At 40.5% G+C, this 19927-nt stretch overlaps 1 protein-coding gene across 1 annotated transcript in view; it reads right to left on the bottom strand.

Annotated features, from left to right (window-relative positions):
• The window catches only part of asap2b (ArfGAP with SH3 domain, ankyrin repeat and PH domain 2b), a 49284-nt gene extending 29367 nt beyond the window's left edge, over nucleotides 1–19917 (bottom strand). The window contains exons 1-5 of the mRNA XM_071534804.1: nucleotides 18701–19917; nucleotides 9562–9634; nucleotides 4161–4306; nucleotides 808–882; nucleotides 338–387 (exon numbers count right to left, since the gene is read on the bottom strand). Of these exons, the coding sequence (XP_071390905.1) occupies nucleotides 338–387; nucleotides 808–882; nucleotides 4161–4306; nucleotides 9562–9634; nucleotides 18701–18826 (470 nt within the window). The 5' untranslated portion in view covers nucleotides 18827–19917. The remainder of the gene's footprint in view (nucleotides 1–337; nucleotides 388–807; nucleotides 883–4160; nucleotides 4307–9561; nucleotides 9635–18700) is intronic.
• Between the last annotated feature and the right edge of the window lie 10 nt (nucleotides 19918–19927).

Raw genomic sequence — 19927 nt, 5'->3', positions numbered from 1 at the left:
ACGTATTTCTGAATGAAACAGAAAGTTCAGGCGGGAAGTGTCAGTGGGAGGGGCTTATTTGAATATTAAGGAGATATGGAGGAAGTGGCGGTGGAGGAATATTCTCCGCCTCCGTCGCTCCGTCTGGGAAAAGAGTTTGAGGTGAAGCAGCAAGAAACAGAAACACTCCTTCATCCATGTTGCAGCTGAACGGTTATCAAAATCAAATATTGTCCCCGCCCCCGAGTGCAGCATGAGGCAACAGAAATGTGTTGTTTACTATTCATTTTGATCTAAAATGTTGCTGCTCCTGAGGCTTTAACCAGCTGTAGTTTTAGGTTTATTGTGTTTTTCTTACACTTTGGTCTCATAATCCTTCCAGGCTTTGTCAAACGGCTTCTTCAGATCCTGCAGCAGAAACATCAGATATTATAATCAGACTCAGTGATTCATAACAACAAACAGGAGAGTGGACTTTGCTCTTTGAGTCACTCAGGAACTATTTAGAGACAGGTGAGTGTGTGAGTGTTTATAGGCTCCGGGCCAAAACCAAAACTCTGACTGTAGACTTTGATATTGAATAACGAGCTTCAAATAATGGTTTTCACAAAATAGATATGTTGCATTTTGGAATTTACGCATTTAGTGTAAAATCCTTAAACCAAATTAATTTAGCTATTTTTTTTCTCTCAACTTTATTAAACCAGGTAGTCACATTTAAAAAGAAAAAATGTGTTTTTAAAGAGAAACCTGGGCAAGACAGCAGCATCAACACAAGATTAAAAGTTGCAGAAGTTGAAAAAATAAAGATAAAAAATAAAAACCAACCCCTTTGACTCCCTTCAGGTCTCCCTTCAGGAGGCTGTCCAGCGGGAAGGTTATGATGTTATTCATGTTCTGGAGCTGGAAACAGGAAGTGGAGAGAGACAGGACGTGATGTTAAAGCGGCTCTGTGATGTGACACCATGTGATGTGATGCGACGCCATGACACTTCACCGTCTGGCTTCTCAGAAACCGGCAACTTCACACGCCGGCGGCTCCAAACGGCTGCTGAATTTGAATTTGACAGGACTTCATTACCCAGAAATCCTGTGTGGTGAGGTCAGCCAAGCGGTCTGTGATGCTTCATACCACAGGAAACCAAACTCAACCGGATCAGTGTGTTTGTCTGTGACATGCGATATCTCACACACCGCTGATTGGAGTTGGACAAAACTTGGAGGAGTGATGCCTCTCACCGCTGTGTTTGCAGCATTTTCAAAATTAAACCGATTGGCCCAAAGGTCAAAACAAGCCGATGTGCTGTATCTGTTACTGATTGGACCCCAGATGGATTGCATCATTTGTCATTTCACTCTGTAGACCGGTGAAGCCTTTGGAACATTATTAGAGAATGAACAGCAGGCGATCCAGACTCCGCCCCCTCCACCTTGGCTCCGCCCTCAGCCTCTCTTTGGCTGCTCCGGCTTTAATAAAGTAAGGTTAGTGTCATGGGCTTATAAGGGATTTATTCATGGATTGGTTCACAGAGACACTAGTTATTAACTACTGGTCTCTCTGTTCTACCATGTCTCTTATTTCATCTACCATCATTTCCTTATATTACCGTTTATTTTCGCTGTATTGTTGTATTTTAATTGTATTGTTAAGTACCTTGTATTGCAATTTTGCACGAAAGGCACTATATAAATAAAGTCTGATTTGATTTGATTTGATAAAGGGATTTATCGTGCCTTTTGTGCAGGTTTACAGGTTATTAATGAGTTATTCATGGAAAGGTCCTGTCTCCCTTAATTTGTCATTAAATTAGAAAGTAAGGAGTCAAACATTAAGGGATGTTTAAGGGGGTGTTGATGGGATCTCCTTCATTAATAACTCCCTTCATTGATTTTAAGGGAATTTTGCATGAATTAAGGGGTGAATTAATGTAAATGAATGAAAATGTAAGGCTATTTTAAGGGATTAGTGGTTCGTAGAGAAGGATTACAGCAGCTTCTTAAGGAAAGCTGCCAATCAACACCAAGTGAAGTCATGATGGATGACTGGAGCCGATCTGAAACGAATGAGTCTCTTAGGCTGGCTTTACACGGTGAAACTTTCACACAACTAGTTGCAGGTTGCAAATTGCATGAAACATAATTTCCATGCAACTTGACAGTTACACGAAGCAATTCAAAAATAATCTCATGCAACACGATTTAATAGTTTCACTAAAATTAGCTAGCTAGATTGGTAATTTTTCATCTGTCCTATTGTTTTCTCGCTAGATTATATCAAGTGGGAAGTATCATTGTACCTACATTTGCATCTTTGTATCTTATTTTGTATCGTTTTCTCGCTGGATAACATCAATTCGGACGTTGTATCGCTTTTTCTTCTGGCACTGGCTGCCTACTTTGTTTCATAACGGCTGTCCCGGAGAACAGGAAGAGAAAATGGAATTAAGTCGAAGCACAATGAAGTACAGCAACACAAAATCCAGCTGAGAAAGCGTCATCATGAAACATCTCGGTCACGTTCCTACAGTCTGACAGGAAACTGCAGTTAGACACTTGGAGGCACAAAGTGAACTTCCTGACACCACGACCTCGACAAGTGAAACCACATCAGTCTGCAGCAGGAGACGAGGTGTGAATGACACTTTCACTTCACTCTGAACACACTGAACACTCTGAACACTCTGAACACTCTGGACACACTGGACACTCTGGACACTCTGGACACTCTGGACACTCTGGACACTCTGAACACACTGAACACTCTGAACACACTGAACACTCTGGACACTCTGAACACACTGAACACTGAACACACTGAACACACTGAACACACTGAACACACTGAACACTCTGGACACTGAACACACTGAACACACTGAACACACTGAACACTCTGGACACTCTGAACACACCGAACACACCGAACACACCGAACACACCGAACACTCTGAACACACTGAACACTCTGGACACACTGAACACACTGAACACTCTGGACACACTGAACACTCTGAACACACTGAACACACTGAACACTCTGAACACACTGAACACTGGACACACTGAACACACTGAACACACTGAACACTCTGAACACACTGAACACTGGACACACTGAACACACTGAACACTCTGGACACACTGAACACTGAACACACTGAACACACTGAACACTCTGGACACACTGAACACACTGAACACTGAACACACTGAACACACTGAACACTCTGAACACACTGAACACACCGAACACTCTGGACACTCTGGACACTCTGGACACTCTGAACACTCTGGACACTCTGAACACTCTGAACACACTGAACACACTGAACACACAGTCACATGCATGGAGCCACACATGACAGGAGGGAGAACCTGAATGTCGAAGTGGAAAAGCAGCAAGAAAGTTTACTGTGTCTCTGCTGAACAATCCTCCATGTTCCAGGTTTGCCTTCACAACAGACACTGAAGCTAAGTCACATGACTTGGACTCGAGTCACATGACTTGGACTCGAGTCACATGACTTGGACTCGAGTCACAGTTTTAATCGCTTGAGACTTGACTTGATGCATGAAGAGAAGACCTGAGACTTGACTTGACTTGGGTTCTGGTGACTTGGGACTTGACTCCGACTTGTACTCTGATGACTTGAAAAGGTTTCTAAAGTCTTGACTTGAGATCTTGTGTTTGTGTAAATGACTTAGATTGAAAGTGAAAGCTGTCTTAACTTTCTGACAGTCACTGTGTTGTTTCATGCAGTAAACCAGACGACAACAAACCACAACGTTTTCTAAAAGTGTGTTATTTAAAATGTCCTCAGAGTAAAAGTTCCTGAGTTCCTCTTTAGAACAGAGAACGTTGTCAGCTGTGATCTTTTCCATGTGATTCTAACAGGAGAGAGGACAGAGTTCACACTGGATTCTTTTCACTGGAAACATTAGAAATGAGAAAATAAAGAGCAGAAACAAAGTAAAGTCAGATTCCTCTTCTCACTGTGAATGGATCCACAGTTTGTCAGTTTACAGTTGATCCAGTTTCTGCTGCTGATGGAGAGACACACAATCTGTTCTGTGATGGATGGATTTAAAATGGACTGAAGGACAAAAGTGCAGGAGGGATGGACTGAAGGGAAAAGCAGAATTACTAAAAAAAGAAAAAGAGAAATGTGTTTTCCCCTCACCAGGTTCTTGAAGAGCGCCGTCAGCTCCTTGGTGAAGACGGCGAACTTGAGGAAGGCGGAGCCGACCTCGGCGTCGCCGCGGCACACGCAGTTATCCCCGAACTTCTCCACCGACTGGATGTACTGCTCCTCGCTCTCCACATGAGCTGCAACACACATACACACACACACACACACACACACACACACACACACACACAGGAAACAGTCAGTTCAAACTGGACTTGTACTGCCTGTGTTTTGTTTACGCAGGGAGAAGAGGAGAAGAAGTAGAAGAAGAAGAGATGGAGGAGGAAAGAGTTCTATCTGAAGTCGAGGAGTGTGTCTTTCGATGTGTCCGGTCGTGTTAAAGGTCCGGTCCAATGTGAATCGCATTTCGCAATTTCATGGTATAATTTATCAAAGCAGCTGTTAATGTAGTTTCCCAGATTATTCTACCTGTCAGCGTTGTGGAAATCTGAAAAACTCTCGCTCTGGTTTCAACAGAATCAAACAGATTTAGAATTCCAGTCTACTTCCTGGTGTAAATTATGTCACCTACACCAAGGCTTTAATGAAGGCTCTGATTGGTCGACAGTATGCATAGTTAATGAGATGCCCCAAAGTCTGTCAGGTAACCAAAATCTCAGTTTTTTATCCGTCTGTGTTGTTATGTGCGTAGCTTGTTGTCTTGTTATTTTTATTGTATTGCATTGTCATCATTTTTTTATTTTTACATTGGTCTCAAATTGTTTTTACGGTCTACATGTGTTCTGTCTAATTGTCCACTTGTCAGTCATCTGTGAAGCACTTTGAACTGAACTAGCCTGTATGAAAGGTGCTATATAAATAAAGTTTGATTGATTGATTGATTAATTGTTGAAACCCCGAACACAGGGAGGCAGTGTTTAAAAAAACAATCATACCGCACCAAAAGGAAACATAGAAGAAGAGAAGAACAGGAAGCAGACGTGACGACAATCACCGGGAAAAACAAACATGGACGCCGCTATAGCAACACAGCTGGAGGAACGGGATGGAGCAGCTGGAGCTTCAAGAGTTGGATGACATCATGACAGTCGCTAAGATTGACCAATCAGAACGCTCGACTCGACACTTTTCAACCCCGAATACTCTTCAAACAGCTTCAGTTTAGTGCAGAGATGCTGTTTTCATTCAAGTATAAAACGCGCTTTAGAAAATAACATCAAACTTTTCCTGACTGAGCTGAAATCATCGCACCGGATCTTTAATAAATAAAAGACAGGAAGGAAAAGAGAGGAGAATAAAGTTCACAACATTTCTCCCTCATGGCAGACTGGACATTAAACAGCTTTTCATGTTCTGCAGTGAGAACTGTGGGGTCAAAGGTCAGTTTGATAAGTCTGAAGGAATGTAAAGACAGAGAGCCGCTCTGAAGCTCTGATGAACAACAACACAGCAAGAAACCTCCATCTTAACAAGTCTTAACAAGTCCTAAAATCTGAATTTTCTTAAAATAAGTGATAAAATCTGCCAGTGTTTAATTTCTCTTGTTTCCAATGCAAATCAACTTGTTTGCAGAATTCAGTAGAATCAAGAGTTATTTTCTTGACAGCAGTGCAGTGATCTGCCTTATTCTGACTGCTTTCAACACACTGAGGCCACATCCACACTAAAACGAAAATGATCTCTGTCCACACGAGCCTTTCAGAAACAATCTCTGTCCATACTAACACGCCTGAAAACACATATCACATGACCATTCACGTACACTGGGCATGTGCGTGCCGGTGTGAACAGGAAGCAGATTGTCTGCTCTGCGGTTGGTTGCTTAGTTGCAGAAAATACTACAGAGGAAGAACAGCAATGGCGAAAAGTACGACCAGAGATTTCTTTGCTTGGACCGACGACGAGGCGGAACTGTTACTGAGAGGAACACATGAGGATAAGTGACTGTTAAATATATCATATATCGTGACTGATAAGACCCAATCAGGAAGCGAACGTGGGCGTCTGCGTCATCGTTTTCAAAAGTCTCTGTTTTCGCCCGTCCGGACTAAAACGCAATCCCGGAGTTTTCAAACTAAAACGGAGTCAGCGGCGTTTTCAAAAGTCTCCGTTTTAGGGTCCGAAAACACCGGAGTAGTGCGAACGCTAGGCGTAAACATAGCAAAAGTTATGCGTTTTAAAACAAAAATGTATTCGTGTGGATGTGGCCTGACACTCATTTCTAGAAAACTCCTGAAACAAGTGAAGCTGCATTGGAGACAAGTGGAGTTATCTCTCCTCACTGCAGAATGTTTCTCTTGACAACAAGAAGATCTGAGGCTGAACATGAGACTAGATGACTCGTTAAGCTGGAGGATTTTGCAGTGAACAGCAAACAGGAAGTTCCTGTGTCAGACAGGAAGTTCCTGTGTCAGACAGGAAGTTCCTCTACAACATTTTAACTTGATTCTTTCACAATCCTGAGCAGAAGGTTTTTTTTGCTTCCTCACCTCACACTGCCTTTATGTTGCAATAACTGCAGCACATGAATTCTCCATAAACACATGAAACACAATGCATTCAAAAATCACATGTGCATCATGGGAAACAACCATGACTGAGAGGAGGAAGCAGGAAGTACTGACAGTGTGTAGTGATGAAGTTAAGAATAAACAATTAACAATAAAATGTAACAACATTTTTACTATTTTCTCGCATTTTTATATCAAAATCCCATTTCTTTTACTTCCTGGAAACGGTGTATTTTCATTGGTTACGTCCTGTCCTACCAGTAGATGACATAAAAATTCAACCAGTAAAATCATTGCAGAATCATTCACCTTCTTACCTAATTCCCCATGTCACACTACACACACATTTGACAATAAACGCCCCGAAAATGTGACATTGTGACATGCATGTTAAAAGAGTGAGATATTCATGTTAAAGTAGTGAGATATTCATGTTAAAGTAGTGAGATATTCATGTTAAAGTAGTGAGATATTCATGTTAAAATATGATATAATATTATTTTCTGTTTCAGATATTTTCCATTAAAAGCATCTGCAGCATCATCAAACATCACTGTTTGTTGGAAAGTTAATTAAAGCTAATTATGAGAGGAAAAGGTAAAGGACTTGCTTTCAGTATTAATGGGAAAAATCGGTTATAAAGGCGTGAGATATTGAGCTTTGATAAGATATTTCCTGTTTGTTTTTGTATTCTTCTTTTCCTGTTTTTCCACAATTTCTGTCTCTTTCATTGGCCTTCATTTTATTTATAAAGACTGTAAATAGAGCGTATAATATATAATATATTTTATTACTTTCTGTTCTTTTATGTAACTTTATGCATATATGATTATACCTGCATTTGCATATATCGCTCAGACTTTCTCTACCTGTTTTTTTTTTCATAACTGGGCTGTGAGTTAATACACTTTGTTGTACAGTTACTATGTTCAAAGTATTCTTCTTCTTCTCTTTTCTGATGTTTCTACATGTTTATGTTTCTGTGTCAGTTCTGTGTGTTTTGTGTTGTATTGTTATTTTTGTCAATAAAAAAAGCATCTCCAGCTGATTTGAGCTGAGTGACACAGAAATCCAAAGAGTTAAACTTTATTTTCCTGGTGCCTCTGGACAGTAAAGTCTGCTGCTGTTTGAGCCTGAGGTCAAACTGCAGGCTGCGGGTCGACGCCCACTGTTACAAACTGCAGGGTGGGACAGGTTTTTTTTTTTTTTTTTTTTACAACCGAGTGATTCATCTTCTAAATACAGGATCTTTGCCGTTGGGCAGGAACTTGCAGACGCCTCGGAAAACCTTTAGAGTCGAAGTTAACAAGTCTAACTTTAATATAACAGTTTATCAGTGTGATCAGCAGCCAAAAGTTTGGACACACCACATTTTTCTTTTTTTTTTTACTATTTTACACATTTTAGAATAACAGCAAAGACTCAAAACTATGAAATAACACAAACGGAATTATGCAGCGACCAAAAAAGTGTTAAACAAATCAAAACTATCTTATATTTTAGATTCTTTGCCTTGATGGAAAGGCAAAGGCTTTGGAAAGAAATTCATACATAGGATCAACTTCACTATTTATATTTTGTCTAAGAAACTCATTTCAAGACTTTACGCAGAAGACTGAAGATCAGAATGAAACAGAACATTCAGTCAGTGTCTTAAAACAGCAACTTTCTTGCTTCATGGTTTAATGTCAGGAAGTAAAATCATCCTGGTATAAGTTTGATAAGTCTGAATTCAGGAAAAATAGACTTGCCAAGCTTGTCATTTTTTGCAGTGTATTAATATTAGTGTATTAATATTTTAAACAACTGCTGGCAGTGTGTTTGTCATATAAGGTGAAGTTGATTTGTCAGTCAGACAGTCAGGAAGTGAGGCGTGGCGTCTCCCTCGGCATGCTGGGACAGCAGCGGTATGGGAGGAATGTGAGGTGAAACTCCACCTGCCTGAACAAACCCTCCGCTCCGAAACACACACACACACACACACACACACACACCCGCACACACACACACACACACACACACACTCATGCTCTGCTGATATCTAGTGTTCAGTTAAGGAGGAGCTGCATGAAAACAATAATCCACTGCAGAAAATCTCCATCTCAGGTTTAATTTCAGATGATAATTTGAGCCCGGTCTGATAGAGAACCATGTGACCGGAGTCAGGAGGTTTCTGCAGCAGTGGTTCTCAACGCGGGGTCCGGGGACCACCAGGGGTCTTTGAGGGGGTTCCAGGGGGTCCCCTAGCAAACTCATGAATTGTTAAACTTCTAAGGCTGGGTATTGGCAAGGACCTCACGATACGATACGGATCACGATACATTGCAATACTCTACATAATTTACTGAAAATTTAAAAATAGAGCTGAAAATACAACTTGCTGTGTACCACCTGGGTAGTCTAATATGTACATCACATTATATTGATAACTCAGCAGACAAATTGAGTCAAAACTATTTAATTCAAAGGGATTTGAGGGACATTTAAGGACATTTTAAATCTGTTTAAAATCCGTTTATCATGGAAAAAAAATATTGCAATACTCAGCTGTATCGATTTTTTTGCACAGCCCTATAAACTTCAGCATTATTTCATTTACAAGAAGTGAACACAGTTAGAGAATGTATTAGAATGACTGTTCTGATCATAGTTTCTCTGTTATCTCTCTACCTGCAGTACAGACAGTCATGGAGTTCTGGACAAAATCAAATCTGACAATAAAAATATTCTCAGATTTGTGTCTGAGAGACAAAATCTCATCAAACGGGGGTCTGTGGCTCTAATGTGGACTAGATTAGGGTCCTTGATATGAAAAAGGTTGAGAGTCACTGGTCTGCAGGACAGCAGTGAGTGTGTGTGTTGTGGAAAGGTCAAAGGTCAAAGGTCAAAGGTCAAAGGTCAAAGGTCGCCGCCTCACTCACCCTGTCCAGAGGTGCTGATGGACTTCACCGACTTCTTGATCTTCTGCAGAACTCCTCTCTCCACATCCAGAGCCTGCGCACGCACACACACACACACACACACACACACGCGCGCACACACACACACACACACACACACACACACACACACACACACACACACACATCAGACGTGGACCTTCAGTTGCTCAGCTACACACTGTTTGTTCTGTTTGATTCAGTTTGTTCATATTTTTATTATTCATGATTTATTCTGTATATTTCTGTCTGTGGATAATTGCTTTAAAATAAAATGTAAAAATCAGATAAGAGGAAACATCAGGAGGCTTCACAACGAGCTGAAACATATCAATTACATATAAAAGAGATTCATAAAAATAAAATAAAAAATAAAATACAAAGATTGCTTATACATTTGAGTTTGAGATAAACATGATCAAAATTACATTTAAATAAAATAAAATAAAAACATACAAAGATCATCAAACCAATCCAAGAGGTTACTAAGATCAAATTTCTATTATGAATTTCTATACATTTCTATTAATATTATTTCTATTATTATATATTAGCATCTCCATAAATTCCAGAAGTTTACAGTTGCTTCTACTTTTCATTATTTTAACCGTTCTATTTAAAAATTCCAGTCATTTTTGTAAAACTATTGGAGTGTTTGAGGGGTTTAGAGAAATCTGCATGAATTAATAAATTATTGACTAAACAGGAAGTGAAGCTGATTCTGCTGCAGAGTGTGTGGACAGCAGGGTCAGAGAAACGCCCGCTGTATAAAATGTAAATGTTGTTCTTGTGTGTGAGGGGGCGTGGCCTCTGAGGGGCGTGGCCTCTGAGGGGGGCGTGGCCTGTGCTCTGTGTTGCTGCAGCATGCATATTATGGGCTGGATCCCATTCTCTGCACTAATCCTCTGGGAATTCACTGAGACCACAGGCAGGGTGTGTGTGTGTGTGTGTGTGTGTGTGTGTGTGTGTGTGTGTGTGTCCATGTATGCAGCTGTCTAACTGAGGATAATAGCCAGCTTTCCAGACTGTTGCCAGCTCTTTCTCCAGGTGCGTTGTGGGTAACTGGATTGTGACTATATGGATGTTTCTCCTTTTCCTAAACAGGTTTAGTTCAGAACCGGTTTCCCCCCTGATGGGGGGGGGGGTCTTTATACCTTTATTTAACCAGATAAGTCAATTGAGAACCAATTCTCATTTACAATGACGACCTGGCCAAGAGGCAGAGACAGAAGGCAAGTTGGTGCAAGACATCAACACATAAATACAGCAAGTACATAACATTAGCCAAACTGAAGACATCACAATATATACAATATATACAACAACAAAAATCTATGTACTATGGACCAGAAGAAGCAAATTCAAAAGCAGCTGCAGTGATCAGAAACTATCGCTTGTAATGAATTATTAAAGGAAGGAACAGAGTGAAGGAGTTTCAGCTTCTTCTGCAACTCATTCAGTCACTAGGAGGCAAACTGGAGTGAGTGACGGCCGGAGGAGGAGGTGCGGACTTTAGGAACGACCATGATAATGAATTTGCCAGAAAGTAAATTGCGGTTACTGATGGAGATACTGAGTAGTGAGCGGAGGTATGGGGGGTTTTGCCAGGGATAGTTTTATAAATGAACTGATACCAGTGGATTTGTCGTTAAAACAAGGGTTTCACATGACAACAATCACTGGTGTCAAAATGGACAGTTTTAGTGACTGATGATTCAGTATTGATCTGTCTGGACCTGGAGGTGAGAACAGTCATCTTTACACTTTCTCTAATTGGGTGAATTTCTACTGAAAATTTACTTTCAGTGAAATTCGACTATTCCTCATTTTGCTGGAAACTCCACAAGAAACCCTGAAACCCCCTCAGGAACTCCTGGAGTTCCCCTTTCAGGACTGTCAGAAACCCCTCAGGGACCACCAGAAACCCCCTCAGGGACCCAGACCCCAGTTTGAGCACCCGGAGCACCTAAACTGCCTCGACTCCACCACATACAGCATGCGTGAATTAGCCAGTCTGCTAAGACCCATATATATAGACAGATATAGTATATAGTGAGGTGAGTGTGTGTGTGTGTGTGTGTGTGTGTGTGTGTGTGGGCAAGATTATAAATAACTGCATCAAAACTGAAGCTTACTGACACTAATTTTTACCTCCACCAAGAAGGTTATGTTTTCGGTGCTGTTTGTTTTTGATTTTCATGAAACTTGGTGGAAGGGTGTAGCATGGGCCAAGGAAGAAGCCATTACATTTTGGAGCGGATCCGGATCCGACTCACGAACAAGCAATAATAGCACGAAGCTTGGCGGAGGTCTGCGCTCTCTGAGTGCCTTTCTAGTAGAGAATGATATTTAGAGTATTTTTGTGTTTGTGTTATTTGTAGACACTGCCGTCTGTGAAGACTGCATGAGAGTGTGTGTGTGTGTGTGTGTGGGGGGGGTGGGGGTATATTATGTTTTCATTCTTATGTCTCGCTCCTGCATGTTTCTTAGTAAATCCTCTCTGTCTGTCTCTGTCTTGTTGTAATCTAATGTAAACACAGCAGACAGACAGTGAGGCTTCAGCAGCTCTGCCTCTGTGTGAGTCAGAGTCCAGAGGCTCAGCTGCTGCTTTAACTGACTGAACATGGTCTGATGGTCTGATGGTCTGATGGTCCGATGGTCTGATGGTCTGATGGTCTGATGCATGGAGAGAGACGACTGACTCAACCTGACAGCTGCAATCTTAGTTTTGAAAAGTTTTGAATCTTTGCTGTTATTAATTTGTCAATTTGCTGTTTTTGAGAGGAAACGCATCACAGGAAGCATCACATTTCACGTTTCCAGTTTGTTTGGAATCAACAGAAGAAGAAGAAGAAGAAGAACTGGGTAGTCAGCATGAGCAGTCAGCATGTAGAAAGAGTGAAGGCACTAAAAAGAACCTGCCGCAAATCTGAGCGCAAGTGGCGTAAGACCAAATTGCAGGTTGATTATAATATCTATAAGGACCTGCTCAGTAAATATAACAAAGAAATGAAAAAATCTAGACAACATTACTTTTCTCAAATTATTACAGAAAATTTGAATAATTCTAAGTTTCTGTTTAGTACAATTGATAAACTGGTTAATCCTCTTAGACCAATACCTGCTGAGCTCCACTCTTCAGATAACTGTAATGAATTTGCCACATACTTTAAATATAAAATTTCCAATATTAGGAATAATATTGTGACTTCCACTGCTGGTGGGTGTGACTGCTCTTCTTCCACTCAGTGCCATGTTGCCAACACTCTGTCCAACCTCGCCCTTATTCAACGTAGTGAACTACAAGAAGTGGTGCAGCAGCTAAGTTCTGCAACATGTGCTCTTGACCCAATGCCTACTGAGTTGTTCAAAAATGTTTTCAGCTGTTTGGTAGATGATGTCTTTGAGATTGTTAATGCCTCCCTACTCTCTGGAATCTTTCCCACAGGTCTCAAACATGCTATTGTAACACCGTTGTTGAAAAAGAGTAATCTTGATCCATTTGTTTTTGAGAACTACAGACCAATCTCAAATCTTCCATTCCTGGGAAAAATTCTTGAAAAGGTTGTATACCAACAATTACATACGTATCTGTCACATAACAATTTGTTTGATGTTTACCAGTCTGGTTTTAGAGTTAACCACAGTACAGAAACTGCCCTGGTCAGAGTTGTTAATGATCTTAAAATTAGCTCAGACAACCATAACGTTTCTGTTCTGGTACTTCATGACCTCAGTGCAGCCTTCGACACAGTTGACCATACAATTCTTCTTCAGCGCCTTGAACACTGTTTAGGCCTTAAAGGCACAGTTCTTAACTGGCTTTCTTCCTATCTTACTGGAAGATCTTTCTCTGTTTCTATTGGTAACTTTGAATCAGATGAAGTAGGCATTCCATATGGAGTCCCTCAAGGGTCAATTCTTGGCCCACTGCTGTTTAATTTGTATATGCTCCCACTTGGGTCCATCATTCAGCAACACAACATTTCATATCACTCCTATGCTGATGACACACAGTTATACATATCTGTTTCTGCCAACTACCTTAGCCCAGTGAATGACCTCATCCAATGCATTGCTGATATCAAATATTGGATGGCCAAAAATTTTTTACAGCTAAATGATGACAAAACAGAGATTCTTTTAGTAGGTCCCAAGACTTTAAGGCACCAGATTCACTCTTTGTTATCTCCCCTGTCGGTCAAACCTTGTGAGCATGCCAAAAACTTGGGTGTGATTTTGGACGCTGATCTTAACTTTCAGAAGCACATATCTAATATCTCCAAGAATGCCTTTTATCATCTGAGGAATATATCTAAAGTTAGAAGCTTCCTGTCACAGTCAGACTCTGAAAAGCTGGTTCATGCTTTCATTTCCAGTAGACTAGATTACTGTAATGCACTTTTTGCTGGACTGATAAAGCAGGTGTTCAATAAACTCCAGCTTATTCAGAATGCTGCAGCCAGAGTATTAACTAAAACCAAAAGGTTTGAACACATCACTCCTATTTTAACTTCTCTTCACTGGCTCCCAGTAAAACAAAGAATTGATTTTAAAATACTTCTTATTGTTTTTAAATCTGTGAATGGCTCAGCTCCTTCTTACGTCGCTGACATGCTCACTGAATACACACCGGACAGATCCCTTAGATCTTCAAATAAAGGTCTCTTCACTATACCTAGAATAAACTCTAAATCAGCTTATGGTGCCTTCAGTCATTATGGTCCTACTCTCTGGAATTCTCTACCACATGAACTCAGGTCTGCTACAACAGTGTCTTCCTTTAAAAGCAGACTAAAAACACATCTCTCTTTTCGCAAGCTTTTAGTTAGGTTTAAAGTGTGTGGTTAACAGGAGAACTTTTATTGTATTTTATTTTAGAATCAGTATTATTACTATTATTCCCTTTTTAATAATAGTGATAATACCTTCTTATCGTATTCCTTTTTATTGTAATACCTTATATATTTTTATCTTCTTATATGTTTTTATTTATGTAATACCTTCTTATGTTATATGTCCCTATCTTATATGTTTTTGTCATGTATGATCTTTGCCTATTTTTTGCTTTTTATTTTGAAGCACATTGAGTCTACGCCTGTCGTATGAAATGTGCTATATAAATAAACTTGAACTTGAACTTGATAGCCACCATGACTGAACAGACAGAGAGAAGAGAAACTCAAACTGCAGCAACAGAAAATCCAAGCTCCGCCCACACTGTTTGATTGACAGGTGATCTGAGGGAAGAGCAGAGCAGAAACACCACAGCAAACATCAAACTATCAGTTTATCATCATCAAATGAATGTCGCTTGGTCTGATGACTGTAAACCAATGAGAGCCTCTGTCTCACTCCAATAGTGTTGTGCTAGTGTTTCTCCACATTAAGACTACATTTCCCATCAGCCCCGTTGCTTCCTGTCGTCTCCTCCTGAACCGTAAGTCCAAATGACACCAAATTTGGTACGCATGGTCCATGGACATGCCCGAACAAAAATAAAACTTTTCGGAACGATCGGGTACAAAATGGCGGTGTTATTAGCCAATCAGATTCTGACAAAATTCAATCTATCAGAAGTCCACTTCACAGTGACCTATGACCTTGAAACTCGGTGGGCACGTCGCTGACCGCACCCTTAGGGACTGTACCAAGTTTGGTGTTGATAGCCCAAAGAACGACAACACGGTACCGATTTCAATTTGTGCTAAGCTAACCGCTAACGCCAGAAATCACACATTAACAGAATCTACTCGTAAACAGTGACTCGCTTTCACTCCCGCTCGCTTGTGGACGTTTCTCTCTCACCGGTCCGGAGTGATTTTCAGAGGCGGTCGCTGTACTGGGCGGTCGCTCTGTGCACTGTGCTCCCTGTCGAGGCTGCTTGCAGCTTTAATTATACTAATGTCTCTAAATGAATGTGGTGATGATTATTAATGTTAAAATAGGACGTTGGTGAAGTTACGTTGGCGAACGATCCGATTCTTTTAAACGGCTCTTTGGTCTGAACGAAGGGAGCCGAGTCGTACTCAGTGAGCCGTTCTTTTTATCGTTGTGCCCAAATTTCACCGCCTGCCCTAAACCCATTTAACCTGACGCTCCAGATTATCTATCTGATCTGCACTGAAATCTGTTTTGCACAAAAATTCATTATACTTGTTTTTTTGTTGTGCCAATAGAAGTTTTCTAATATTAAGTGTTGCATGAATTGCATTCAAGGCAAGGCAACTTTATTTACATAACACATTTCATACAGAGGGTAAATTCAAAGTAGTAAATTCACTGACAAAGCAGAGGGAGATGGCGTCACCTTGTGTGAAGTTTACACTGCAGATCACTGACATTCAGTCTGGCAATACGAGTCATTTAGTGCTGAACCTGGTCCACACATGAGAAATGAAATTATATTGGTGGGATGTCTAAGTTTGAATCTGATCCAAATCTTTCCCTATCATTATCCTAGTGATTATTTTGCAGATAAACCCACGACCCCTAAAAAAAAAAGAACGTCTCTTTTGAACGGCTCTCAGAAAGGAACGGAGCCATAAGATCCGGCTCTTAACTCCCATCACTATAAAGGACGTATGGCTCCTTTAAACCACAACAGTCTTCTGCTGCATGAACAGAGATCTGAAACATGTTGAGACAAGACTGAAGCATGGAGGAGCGTTACAACAGAGGGAGAGAGAGAGGAGGAGGAGGGGGAAGGAAGGAAAGAAAGAAAGAAGGAAAGAAAGAAAGATTATGTTTAGTTATTAAACACAAATGAGCAAATAGAAAGGGGGGGAGAGGAGAAGAGAGAGGGAAGGAGACATGAAAGAAAGAGAAAGAGAAAGAGAGAGAGAGAGAGGAGTGATAGAGTCACTGAGAGAAAAAACCACAGAGGAAGAGAGAGAGAGAGAGTTAGAGAGAGAGAGAGCAATAGAGAGAGAGAGTTAGAGAGAGAGAGTTAGAGAGAGATAGAGAAAGAGAGAGAGAGTTAGAGAGTTAGAGAGAGCGACAGAGAGAGAGTTAGAGAGAGAGCTAGAGAGAGAGATAGAGATAGAGAGAGAGAGTTAGAGAGAAAGAGAGTTAGAGAGAGAGTTAGAGAGAGAGTTAGAGAGTTAGAGAGAGAGCGATAGAGAGAGAGAGCTAGAGAGAGAGAGTTTTAGAGAGAGAGAGAGAGAGAGAGAAAGAGAGAGACTGTAAAAATAGAGAGAGAGACAAGTAGAAGCAGGGAGAGACAGGTAGAAGGAGGGAGAGACAGGTAGAAGCAGGGAGAGACAGGTCTTGTGGGGACAGGATCAGACAGGTGGAGCCCCAGGCAGGACTCTCCCAGAATGCAACAGGAGGCAGCGAGAGAGAAGACTCTACTGTTATTGCAAAACACTTTGTGGTGTTCCTTAAAAATGACTCAGTATAATATTATAGGTAGTAGTAGTAGTAGTAGTAGTACTGGTGATAGTAGTAGTACTGGTAGTAGTAGTAGTAGTAGTAGTAGTAGCTGTAGTAGTAGTTGTAGCAGGAGTAGTAGTAATAGTAGTAGTAGTAGTAGCAGTAGCAGCTGTAGTAGTATAATAGTAGTAGTAGTAAAAGTAGCTATAATAGTAGCAGCAGTAGTAGTAGTAGTAGTAGTAGCAGTAGTAGCAGTAGTAGGCTAGTAGCAGTAGTAGTAGTAGTAGTAGTAGTGGTAGTAGTAGTAGTAGTAGTAGCTGTAGTAGTAGTAGTAGTAGTGGTAATAGTAGTAATAGTATTAGTAGTAGTAGTAGTTCAGTACTGCCTGTATGTTTGAATGAAGTTAATTTATTGTTATTTTATACTATTGCAAACTTCATTAAATTTGTCTTCTCTCTCTGTAGCTCTCACTCTTATTTCTCTTCTCTTCTCTTCTCTCTCTCTCTCTCTCTCTCTCTCTCAGGACTCTGTCAGGACGTTCCACTCTGACCTTTCACCTCTTCACTGCCGCTTCCTCAAATCATCACCATTAACAAGTGTGACCAATATCTTGCAAAATATATAAAGCAACCCAACTTCAAGTTGCAAAATCCTCTGAGGCTGAGCAGAGAGCTGAGGACTGTTGGAGAGGAGGAAGTCTCTCTCTCTCTCTCTCTCTGTTCCTCTTTTCACTTCAAAGTAAATGTGTTGCTTTTACTGCCTGGAAACATGGAGGTGCAGGGTGACACTTACACACACACACACCAACACACACACCAACACACCAACACACACCTTCTATCTAAAGAAAGACTTTATCCACCTTTTTATCCACAGAACAGTTCACCAGCTGTTGTTCTTCAAATTGTTCTTATTGTTTCACTTTCTCTCTATGTATTTATGTATATATATATATATATACATATATTTTACTCTCTATTTTTTGTATCTATATATTTTACTGCGTTATATTCTCTTTTATTGTCTTGTCCTTTGTGAAGGATTTTGCAACTCAGTTTTGAAAAGTACTATACGTTATTATATTATATATAATATGTATATATGAGTTATTATTGTTATTATTACTATTATTTTAGGCCAACAGAAATCTTTATGTCATTAATTAATTGTCTACATCGCAGTATCAAATGAAGAGAGAGCATTTTAAAGGGAAACAAATCATAAACTAATGATTTTCTGAAAATGTAATTGATTTCTGATGATACTGGTGTTTTTGCCTCATGATGATCAGTGACTGGAAGATTTAGTTTACCCACATTATATTTATTTTACTGGGAAAATATATCTATATCTATATCTGTATATAGAGAGTTTTATTTATATTGCACCTTTCTTGCAAACAAATGCAATGCGCTTCACATAGCCTACAAATTTTGAAAATTAAAATAAAATACAGTTAAGAATACATTAAATATAAAATAGTTAAAAAACAGATACAATACTAGAATACTGATTTAAAAAAAAAAAATATATATATAAAATAGTGCAAACTATAAATAAAGTGTGAGACTGAGAGTAAAGGAGGAAATAAGATCAAATGAAAATAAGAGAAGTCGAATATCAGTTATAATGCAGTGATATGGAGAATAGAACTGATGCTTTTCTCTACATATGATTGATTTTAGTTTCTCCTGGAGCTCATTTAGATATTTGACTTTATGTTAATGTTATGTTAATGAGCTCTTACCTCCTCCAGAGCCGCCACAGAGTTCCTGCAGTGGGACATCCGCGTGGTGAAGCTGGAGGTGGTGGGAGCTTTGTAGTCCTCATTGGTCTCAGAGATGAACTCCGTCACACTGATGAGCTCCGGCATGACGAGCCGAGCCGAGCCGAGCCGAGACTGACGATCCGAAACAAACCGAAACTCTGAGACTGAGACTAACCGCAGGTCCGACCGTCCGCCCGGCCGCTTCACAGGCTCTACAAGACCAGAAGAGACTGACAACTATCCGGTTTACCAAAGATCTGTTCCTGGATCCAGTCCGCGCTCCTCTTCATAGTGGAAAAGTTAAATCAGATTATGATTCCACTGCGGGGAAAGTGGTTTTTATTTCCATGACTTATTCCACAGTAAAGAAGTCCAGAACAGACCGCCAGCTGCTCCGGGTCCAGCTCCTCCGCCCTGCTGCTCCACCTGAGGAAACTCAGACTGGGAACTGCGGGCTGCGCTGGGCGGAGCAGAGAGGGGGAGCTACAGCGAGACCTCTCACTCTGCCGCTGCTTCCCGGAACCACAAAAACTGGTGTAAAAACCCTATTTAGTTTCTATGAACAAAATCACCATTTTCGGTGGTTGCTTTTTCTGTGTTGTCAAACAGCAGCAGGATCATTAAAATGTTCTTTCATGAAGTCTCAAAATGCACCATGATCCTCTCTTGAAAGGAAGTTTGCACAGATGTTTGCTAGCTTGGTGGCATTTTGTGACTTCCAGAAAATAAATATTTTAATGTGAATGCAGTTGTAAGTAACAACACATTTTACACCATATACCTTTCACATAAATGATCAGAACACAGAAAAAGCAAGCACAGAAAATGTCGATTTTTCTGTTTTGATAGAGCGGGGCAGATCATCTGTACCACACTTTGTGGGCGTGGCCTGCATACCATTTAGTTAAAGTCTACATCTGTATCAAGCAACTAGAAGCAGAGAGCAGCTGAGTCAGCTTGTTGTGGTGTGGCTGTAGATCCATTCAGTAACGTTCTCAGTAAAAGTGAATAGTGTGATAAGGTGGATTTGTTTCCAAATGTAGGTTACTGTGACACAGTAAACTGTCTTGTCTTTAGCCCTAGTCTCTACTCCAAAACATGAAGAGTTGGAGCTTGAGAAGAGTCAGCTCAGTTAACCTGAACAAACTGTTAGCTAGCTAACTAGCCGGCAAACACACTGATGTTAATGTGAGCATGCTAATGCTA

This window comes from Centroberyx affinis, unplaced genomic scaffold (assembly GCF_046629955.1).
Source record: "Centroberyx affinis isolate AG114_WGS23_722 - 3 ecotype Tasmania unplaced genomic scaffold, CSIRO-AGI_Caff_v1 ptg002629l_1, whole genome shotgun sequence".
Classification (NCBI taxonomy): domain Eukaryota; kingdom Metazoa; phylum Chordata; class Actinopteri; order Beryciformes; family Berycidae; genus Centroberyx; species Centroberyx affinis.
Note: the sequence above shows the minus strand (reverse complement) of the source record. Positions and strands in the feature narration are given on the sequence as shown.